Source organism: Anas platyrhynchos, chromosome 27 (genome assembly GCF_047663525.1).
Source record: "Anas platyrhynchos isolate ZD024472 breed Pekin duck chromosome 27, IASCAAS_PekinDuck_T2T, whole genome shotgun sequence".
NCBI lineage: Eukaryota > Metazoa > Chordata > Aves > Anseriformes > Anatidae > Anas > Anas platyrhynchos.
The window spans coordinates 3,552,310-3,562,379 of NC_092613.1; the positions used below are offsets into that span (position 1 = coordinate 3,552,310).

The 10,070-nt window shown below is 49.2% G+C and overlaps 1 protein-coding gene across 1 annotated transcript; it reads left to right on the forward strand.

Moving 5' to 3' along the window:
- The first annotated feature begins 1,143 nt into the window (after positions 1-1,143).
- Positions 1,144-10,070, forward strand: TIMM17A (translocase of inner mitochondrial membrane 17A). The gene is made up of 6 exons (XM_038168342.2): positions 1,144-1,278; positions 4,178-4,277; positions 6,053-6,116; positions 7,477-7,605; positions 8,006-8,116; positions 9,755-10,070. Exons 1-6 carry the CDS (start codon positions 1,253-1,255, stop codon positions 9,823-9,825), a joined length of 501 nt encoding a protein of 166 aa, XP_038024270.1. The 5' UTR covers positions 1,144-1,252; the 3' UTR covers positions 9,826-10,070.

Here is a 10,070-nt window from a genome sequence, read left to right on the forward strand (position 1 = left end):
ACGGGGATGAATCCCGCGGCTCTGAGCTGCCTCCTGGGGGGCTCCCAGCCCCGTGTGCTGCTTGCCCGCAGCAGCGGCCCCACGGCCACCTCCTCTGCTGCCGGCCCGGCCTCAGGCACATGGGGCACACAGCGGGGCCGCCCTTGGCACAGCCGCCACACGCCGCGTCCCCAGCCCGGTGAGGGCTGTGCGGGGCCTGCTCTGTGCTGGGCTGCCTGCCCGCGGCCTGGCATTACAGGAACCACGCTCTGGAGGGGCCCACATCAGGCGAGAGCTGTGCGGAGCCCCGACCTGCACCTGGGGCGCACCTGGGGCGCAATAACCCCAAGCAGAACTACAGGCTGGGAGATGAGTGGTTGGAGAGCTGCCAGGCAGAGAAGGACCTGGGAGTGATGGTGGACAGTCGGCTGAATATGAGCCAGCAGTGTGCTCAGGTGGCCAAGAAGGCCAACGGCATCCTGGCTTGTATCAGAAACACTGTGACCAGCAGGGCTAGGGAGGTGATCGTCCCCCTGTACTCGGCTCTGGTGAGGCCGCACCTCGAGTACTGTGTTCAGTTTTGGGCCCCTCGCTACAAGAAGGACATCGAGGTGCTTGAGCGGGTCCAGAGAAGGGCGACGAAGCTGGTGAGGGGCCGGGAGAACAAGTCCTATGAGGAGCGGCTGAGGGAGCTGGGCTTGTTCAGCCTGGAGAAGAGGAGGCTCAGGGGTGACCTTATTGCTCTGTATAAGTACATTAAAGGAGGCTGTAGTGAGGTGGGGGTTGGCCTGTTCTCCCATGTGCCTGGTGACAGGACGAGGGGGAATGGGCTAAAGTTACGCCAGGGGAGTTTTAGGTTAGATGTTAGGAAGAATTTCTTTACTGAAAGGGTTGTTAGGCACTGGAATGGGCTGCCCAGGGAGGTGGTGGAGTCACCATCCCTGGAAGTCTTCAAAAGACGTTTAGATGTAGAGCTTAGGGATATGGTTTAGTGGGGACTGTTAGTGTTAGGTCAGAGGTTGGACTCGATGATCTTGAGGTCTCTTCCAACCTAGAAATTCTGTGATTCTGTGACCTGGGGACACCGGGGAGCCGCAGCCCTCCACCGGCCCCGGTACCGCCGCCCCCTCAGCCCTCAGCCGCACACGCGCAGCCACCTCAGCGCCCCTTAGTCCCGCCCCCCGCCTCCCATTGGAGGATCGGCCGGAGGGGCGTTGCGGCGGGCCAATCGCGCGGTGGGGGGGGGCGGGCGCGGCCGGCGGCGCGTGCGAAGATGGAGGAGTACGCGCGAGAGCCCTGGTGAGCGGCCGGGCGCGGGAAGGGCGCGTGCGGGGCTTTGGCGGGCTCGGGGCTCGCGCGTCAGGAGGGAGAAGGGGGAGGGGGGGGAGGGAGCGGGGGGGGCTCGGGCGGCGGGAAGGGAGGGGGGAGGGGGGGGGGAGGTGACCTTGGAGGCGCCGCCATGGCCGCCTCACAGCCCGGCCGTGGCCGCCCAGCCCGTCCCAACGCCTGCCCGCTGTGTCTGAGCAGAAATGGCTCCTCACTGCCCACCTCAGCCTCCCCTGTCCCAGCTCCATGGTGTCCCCTCGGCTCCTGTCGCTGTCCCCAGAGAGCAGAGCTCAGCGCCTGCCCCCCCCCCCGCTCCCCGTGAGGGAGCTGCAGGCCGCCATGAGGCCTCCCCTCAGCCTCTGTGTCGAACAAACCCTCAGCTCCTCCTCATGTCTTCCCCTCAGGCCCCTCACCACCTCTTTTCCCGGCTGCTGGGGCCCCACCCCACATTTCACCCCATTACCTGCTTTTCGCCCCGTTATCTCCATCCCCCAAAGCCCCATCCTTAAAGCCAGGGAAAGATGTAACAGTAACATTAAGCTTGATAAGTGCCGAATTAATAATGGAATAACCTCTTTTATTCTCTTCTGATTCTCCCCACTGCCGAGGTTGAGAACTGCCGGGGCTGTGGGGTGTTTTGTGTCAGCTTTCCGATGCGTCCGGCGCCTGTCTGAGTTGAAAGGCGCTGACGTGAGGTAGCAGGGCTGGCAGCAAAGGCGTTTCCTCGTTCAAAAGCTGCTCCTGTGGAGGCTTGGAGGGTAGTTTAAGAGGAAAATTAAGTACCCCAAAGGCAACAACTAATGAGCTTTACCTCTGAAGGAGGGTTAAAGATGGAAAAAATCTAGGAGAGCACTCCGTGATTGGGGTCTAATTAGTGAAGCTTCTGTAGAGAACAGTCACAGTTTGCTAAATTGGAATTCTTTGACCTTGTGGGTAAAGGAAGACCACTTTACATAATCTATTTAGATTTCCAGAAAGCCTTTTAACAGGATCGCTCTTAACAAGCGAACAAAGGCAGAGTTGTGATGAGATGTTTTATTCATAACAGTAGATCAAAATCTGGACAGGAGGCACAGAGAGAAGAAAAAACGCTGAGAAGAACGAGACGGTCGCTTTTCATCTTGGCAGATCTGACAACAGCGTGCCCGCAACTCTTCCTGATCATTGCTCGTGGGAAATAGGGGGCTTTGTAGGAGGAAAAGAAAGTATAAAACGGGGCTAAATTATTTAATTTCATCAAAACTGGAGGGGATTTGTTAGGAATGTGAGATGAAAGCTCGTGCCAGGCAGGGCAGTAGAAAGGAAGGGTGCTGCCTGGTGGGAGGTGTCCCCTCGTTCCACCTCTGGCTGCTGTCTGCATCGGTGTGGGTTTGGGCCCGGAGGCAGCTGGTGGTGGTGGCGTGGGTGGGATCCTGGTGCCCCCACAAAAACGAGTGACTCTGACCCGAAATCAACGTGCGAAGCAGCGTCACGTGCGAGCCAGCAATTCACCTTTGCTCTGCTGTGCAGAGCTGGTGCCACCACCTCACTGTGGGGACTGCACAGATGGGGAACGGGAACGGGTCGGGAAGGGGTCGTGGGAGTGAGAAAGCAGCCTGGGGCGGCCTCTAGGCAGAGGGAACAAAAAATTGTATTTTTTTGCAGGAAGCAAATGAAAACCCGTGACAAAATACGCAGTGTAGCAGGTGGTCAGGGGAAAAGAGGAGCTGTGTTTCCTTCCTTTCGGCAAAGAGCTTTTACATATCCTGTGGAACAGGAAAGTGGCGGATCCAGAGCAGGTGGATGGAGATGTGCTCTCATGTGCGGGACCGCGGAGCTGGGTGCTGCAGGGAGCTCTCAGGAGCAGAAGCACTGGATCCAGAGGGAGATCAGAAAAGCGCACTGATACCCACATCTGTGATGGCTCTCAGTGCAGGATTTGCTAACCTGAACACGGGGCTTGCCATCGGGTCCGGCTTTGTGAGCGTGCACCTTGCCGCAGTCTGCTTTCTGCTCGGCTTGCTGGGGATTGCCTGTGCAGCAGCTGTGGCTGTCAGGTTTTGCTGTAAGATGAAAGAAGCAGAATAACTCCGTGCATACACTGCAAAAATTCCCAGCAGCGGCAGCATGGCTAATTGCAGGCTGGTCCTCGCCCAGCTCGGGAGGTGTTTGGTGACAGAATTACAGGGCAGCGGGCTGCAGAGGACAGCAAACCCCAAATTAGAGCCCAGCTCTCCATGGTCGGAAGCCTTTGCTGGGGGGAAGGTGCCTGTTCCTGCGCTCCGTGAGGCTGCAGGCTTGGCCCCGCCGCCTAGCGCTGCGTGAGCGTTCCTGGGGTTTGTGTTAATGAACTTCAAAGGCCCAGGATGCATCGGAAAAACCTTTCCAGTTTAACAAAAGATGACTTTGAAGTCTCCCATTCAAATAAGCAGAACTAACAAAAAGTGTGAGTAACTCCGGAAAGCAGCGTTTTGTTCTCCTGTGGGCTGAGTCTCGTTTGAATTTGCCACCTACGTTTTCTGTAGGTCGAGATGAGAACGAGAAGAGTGAATTCCGAGTTATTTACACTACACAAGTAGGGCAGAGCTGACTGTAGCTGGAATTGTGCAGACGTTTTCCATGATGGATTCGCGTCTTGGTGCCACATGAGAGGAGTTCAAACAGCTCTTTGTGGAGCTGGCGCTGCCCATGGAGGCAGGGTGTTGGGCTCTGGGTGACCGTGAGCTCGTGTCACTGCACACCTGCGCGTGCCTGGTTTTGGGTACCGGGACATTCGTTCGGATGGGGAATTTCCTACAGGAATGCACCGGATGGTCGAGTGGAGGATCCCTCAGTTACTCACGCAGGGTGACGTGATGCAGCATTGCATTTTCATCTCTGTTTTTCGTTACAGTCCCTGGAGGATCGTGGATGACTGCGGAGGTGCTTTCACGATGGGAGCGATAGGAGGTGGCATTTTTCAAGCTATCAAGGGGTTCAGAAATTCCCCAGTGGTAAGTCAAACCATTTGAGAAGTGCAGTAAGAGCTCAACCCTGCTTCCTCTGTCCGTCAGCAGTGAAACTGGGTAGCAGAAGGTGAGGTGGAGGAAATCCTTGTCCACAGAGTGGGACTGATGAACAGGCTGCGTGTCAATAATCCAGACCACGAGTGTCCATCGGGTGAATGGCTCAGCATCCAGAGGGGGCCGTCATCTGTCTGGGTTAAAGTTCTGCCTTCCCCCTTTCCACTGACGGCAGCAGTGGGGCTCTGGCAGCTGGCTGCCCTCCCTGGGTGAGGGGCATCTCTCTTCAGGATAGGAAAGAATGGGGACAGCAAAATGTGTCCCTCAGCTGAGTTTCTACCTTTGGTCCTGGCTGCTGCACGTAAAGAAGCAGAGCCTGGGTTGTTCTTCCTCATCCGCCCTGTCCCTCTGCCTTTCTTTAAGAAACTGGAAGACTCAAAGAAAAAATCTTCTTCAGATTTATATTAGGGAGTGTTACTTTCTGTAACTAATCACTTATTTAAATACTAGTGTTTTTTAACAACTGGATTTATTTGAAAGGCAATTTCAGTTTAAATGCAGAAGTGTGCGTAGACATGGGAGTTCAAGTTTAGGCAACACTAGTCAGTGGTGTTCACTTTCAAGTTTTCTGCAAAAGTTTTACCACAAACATGTTGTACAGATGTCTGATAAAAATAAGATCCAACTTCTACTTGAACATTGTAAAACGTTCCACTGGCTTTTATAGAAAAGACTTAAAAGGGATGAAAGGTGTTTTATCAGAGGGTAGTTTTTGCTGTTACTATGTGACAATTTAATTGCCTAAATCTTCTTAATAAACTGTCAGTTTCATGTAAATTTTGTAAATAAAATTAAATAACTTTTCCAAAACTAGTCAGATCCTGCAGATACTTAACAGGAATAGGTTTATGTGCTTAACCACGTTTAAAATTTGTGTGAGACTTGTTAAGTGAGCGTATCCACACTTCTCAGTGCTTGTATCTAAAACAAAACTTGAGTGTTCCCAGTGCGCTTTAAATCTTTCAAAGTATTGGAAATGCATAGTAGTTATTGTTGAAATTCCTGGATGACATTTACTATTTGACACAGAAGGCTCAGAAGCACCTTTTAAACTTGAATTGCGTGCTCCTCTTGGCTACTGAGACTGCGCTGGTGAGGAGGGGAATAACTGCTCCAGCTGACCAGCAGGAGTGGCTGAGTTTGGGCCACCTGCTGGGGTTGCTGCTGCCAGCCGTGCCTGCAGCTTCTGGTGAAAAATAGCGCTGATAGAAACGTGGTGTTACAGCGTGCAGTTCTCTGACACAGCCCTGTGGTGCTCCTCCAGGTGGATTTCTGTGTTCTCCACAGTCTCCTTCCTGCAGTTGCGTGCACCCAATGTTGCTGTTTGCTGGTGTCAAACTGGGGGGAGTGGTTGGGCATCAGATAGGAAGAAAAAATTATATCTGTGACAAATAAATGTGCTTATCTTGCTAAAGGTGTTACGTTACATGTCTCATTCAACTCCCACCACACCCACCAAACAAACCTTGAACTTAAAGCCTTTAAGGTGATGTCTGCTGGCTGTACGTTGGTTTCGTAGCTTCCAGGTATATTGCAAAGGCATGACAAATAGTAAAATATCCGTAAAAATGCATTTTCTGTCAGCTCCTGATCACGGCCATTGAAGGTGCTTAGAAGTAGGTTGGGCCTGGGGCACGTTTGGGTGATCGCAGTCATTTTGGCTGTCAGGCTTCGTTCTTACATTCTGTCATTCTCTTCTGTTGTAGGGGGTAAACCACCGACTGCGGGGAAGTCTGACAGCTATTAAAACAAGAGCTCCACAACTGGGAGGTAACTAATTTTGTGTTGATGTTGCCATCATCTTTCCATGGACTGTTTGGGAATACCAAACACCCAGTTTGGGAATATAACGTGATGGAAGCGCAGGGACACCTGAGCTGCCTTCCAGCAGGCCAGATGCATTTCACCAGGGTTTGTTAGTCCAAGCAGAAAATAAATATGGTTCTGTTGCATCCAGAATTAGTTTTGGTGTGGAGGAAACATGCTTGTGCTCCTGGAGTGATAAACCAGAGTTAATCATTTTGTCATATTTGAGCCAGTTCTGTGCAGAGCTGCCTGCGAGCCTGTGCCTTGTGTGCATGGCTTTAAAGTAATGAACTTCACTCATCAGGAGAAATCATCAGACATGGAGAAACAGTGAAATAGGTGGGTGGATCTGGCTGGGATTTCAGATTTCCTCTAAGGTCAGCTAGGTACATTTCAGTCTTTTTTTTTTTTTTCTTTTTGTAGTGAATGTTGTGCACAAATGTCTGTAATCACAAACCGGCTGCTTGAGTTAAAATGACATTATGAGCTCTTAAAGGTGGTTCAGCATTAAAGTGAGTAAGCCTAAGGATCTGCTCTGTGCCATTATGCAGAAGGAGAAAATGGGAGAGTGATGTTGAGCAGGGGAATGTGTTGGCTGCAGAAGAACCTCTCAGAGAAACTGGGGCCACAGGCTGGAAAAACTCTACAGCCACAGCCTGAGGTGACCGCACAGAGAGAGGAATTCACCCTCCTGGTCCACATCTGATAGCAAGCTTTCAAAGGCATTAAGACACCTCCAGTTAATGAGAGTTGAACTTAATCTAAGGCACGCATTTTTCCCAAAATGAGCCTGGGGATGAGCATTCCTTTTCATTTATAATACCGGTTATTGTTAAATGACTTTAGAATTTGCATTCTGAGAATTGTCACGTTCTGTTTACATCTGCCATACCGTATGGACCAGCTCTGACCTCCTGAGATGCCAGAAGTGGTGTTAGGATAAGGTGCTAAATTACTCTGTTGTTCTCTGTGAGGAAATACGTTTAAAACGTTGTTTTTTTCCTATATGCTATTTTTTCCCTGAGCTATTCCGTCTTTATTAGGATGCAGGTTCCATTATAATCACTGCTTGGTAACCTTTTTCTCATGAAATACTAATTAATGAGATTATATACAAAATATATGTGTATGTATAATGTGTGTGTGACTTGACAAGTTTAGAGTTTGTCTCAGTATTGATTTTGACCTATGTTTGGTTCTTGCTGAGATTGGATGTGTCTGAAAGTGTGCTAACACCACACCACCTCTTGATGATGTGACTGCAGTGTGGCTGCTTGCCTGCTTTCTCTAAACTGGTTTTGCCTTTTTTCCAACTTTCCAACAGGTAGCTTTGCTGTCTGGGGAGGTCTCTTCTCCATGATTGACTGCAGTATGGTCAGAATGAGAGGTAAAGAAGATCCATGGAATTCAATCACAAGCGGAGCCCTAACTGGAGCCATATTAGCTGCCAGAAGTAAGAAATTGAGCTCTTGGGAGCACAGTAATTGAAAAAGCTTCTGTATTCTAAATGTACAGTTCTCATCGTTACAGCGAAGCAGAATTGTGTGATACCCAAACTGGAGTTTACTTTGTAAGAGAAATTGAAAGATAATCTTAGACTTTTGTCCTGTGCTTATGAAAGTAATAATTATGTTCTCAGACATTACTGTTGTTCTTTTGTTTCCCTGAGGAAGGGGGAGAATTGCTTAGTAATTATCTCTTTATTGATGATACTAATGAGGCTTAATGAATGCAAAATGACTGCTTCTGAGTCTGCCCATAGGAGAGATTATAACTATAGAAAGAGAATTACAATATGCAAAGTAATGCGCTGAAAAAAGAAAAAAGTGTTGTTTTGTACTTTTTATTTTTAGATGGACCTGTTGCCATGGTTGGGTCTGCTGCAATGGGAGGAATTCTCCTAGCTTTAATTGAAGGAGCTGGTATTCTCTTAACAAGATTTGCCTCCACACAGTTCCCTAATGGTAAGGAGCCATCGCTGCAGTAGCACGAGGCTTTTATTATGCAGTCTTTACTAATGTACCTCTTCCAGTCATCACTCTTATCATGGAGTAAATCTACTCAGCCAATTCCCAGCTTCTAAGGCTGTAAAAAGTGAAGGAAGAGCAGCACATTGGTGATGATGCAAGAGCTTTCCAGTGTTCTGTCTGTGGGATGACAGTTCTAGAGAAATCCACGTCTAAATGAAGGGGAAGATTGGCTGTCACTCAGCAACGTAAAGGCAGAGGAATGTGGAGCACCTGGGGGTTTCCAGGCCCAGTGGGACGTGGGTCATTTCTGGGGCTTCAGAGGGTGGAGAAGATATTTGGGATTCGACTGAGCAAAATGTGCAGATGTGGGTAGTGTTACAGGAACAGGCGCCCCAGCCCCGTCCTGCTGACTCAGGCCCAAGCAGGATTTGTGGGTTCTTGCTGCTCCTTCCCACTGCGTGGCCGGGTGCTGTGGGGCTGAAAGCGAGGATGTCCACGTGCCAACGTGCCAGGTCGTGGATCTGGTCTTTTGCCCCGTCCCCCAGTACATCCACACAGCCCTGACACGTGGTGGCAGCAGTAGTTCAGGTGGCAGTGAGCAACACGCCAGGTTTGAGGGAATCGCAAGCAGCAAGTTGGGTGCGAGATGCAGGGGTTTTGGCAGGCTGGCTATGGTCCCTGTGCAGATGTGTGGGTAACCCTGGCTCACATGAGGAGGTAAAGATCAGCAGGCAGATGCAGAGGGCAGATGTCAAAGAGGGGTAGTGCTGGTGCTTTGTTTTTCCTTTTTAAAACCACTCCAAAACCTGTATCCCCCTCTTTTCCTAAGAAAAACAAGCTGAGATGTCAGTGAGCGGAGTCTGTAACCATTTACATAAATACTTGGCTGGGTGAAACAATTAATATCTCCATTACCCCACCTTGTTTTGGGAGCAATACAGACAAAACCACTAGTGTTGAAAGGATTAGTGGCAAGCCACTAATTCCTGATAGGATTCCTCTCTCGGGTTTGTTCACTGACGTTCTTTGTTCAGTCTAAATTGTTACAATTTCTGTTCTTAATACCAGAGCATTTTAAAATGAACCTGCTTTAGTGAAAGGGTATCATCTGTCTGTTACAATTTATTCTCTCTAAACCTGGCATACAATAAGTGTATTGCTTCCCTCCAGCAGGACTTCAGTAAGAGGAGTCGGGAAGCTGGCTCCACAATGCCTCGTTCCGTTCCACTGCCTTGCCTTGTTGTGCGGCGAGTTACCATGGGTAAACCTGTACAGAATGGCCAGGTTCAACTGCAGGGCAATAAGGCATAGGTTTCCAGCTCCTTTAGGTGACTGAAAACGTTTCCCTCTCACTGCTCTGATTCATTTCCCGATTAGTAAAGGAGCTAAAAATATGTGCCTTATAGGAACAGGGCTCTTGTCAATGTGTAAAGCTCTTGAACATCTTTGAATGGAAAAAAAAATGTAATTTTTTGTTCTTGTTCTTGTTATTCTTGTTATTGGCTTTGTTAATTTTAGAAGGGATTTATATTAAAGAAAAACACTGTGAATGTGTTTCATGCTTTTAGTAGGATGAATGTCTCATCTTTTCATATTTATTATTTGACTCTTTTTCTTTCTCCTTATTCACAGGCCCTCAGTTTTCAGACGATCCCTCCCAGTTGCAGCCACCTCCATTTAGCGACTACAGACAATACCAGTGATTATCCTCATTCTGCTAGTTCTTATTGTACCTGAGCTGTAACTTAAAATGCTGGAGGACCAAGATGCGGTATGTCTTTACACCAGTGGTAGTCTCTTACACAAACCATGCCAAGAGGACCTTCAGCACTTGTCAGCGTAAAGCTGCACAGAACTGTTAGAAGATGACAGATCTATTTATTCATAATAGATTCCATTGCTGTAATGTTAATTCATGTCTGGTAGAATACATGGAGATTTAAGATAA

What these genes read in the sequence shown, in the direction of transcription:
- TIMM17A (XM_038168342.2), top strand. Translation starts at nt 1,253, where the DNA reads ATGGAGGAGTACGCGCGAGAGCCCTG. An exon ending in GAGTACGCGCGAGAGCCCTG is followed by an intron (nt 1,279 to 4,177) that starts GTGAGCGGCCGG and finishes TTTTCGTTACAG; the next exon opens with TCCCTGGAGGATCGTGGATG. An exon ending in AAGAGCTCCACAACTGGGAG is followed by an intron (nt 6,117 to 7,476) that starts GTAACTAATTTT and finishes ACTTTCCAACAG; the next exon opens with GTAGCTTTGCTGTCTGGGGA.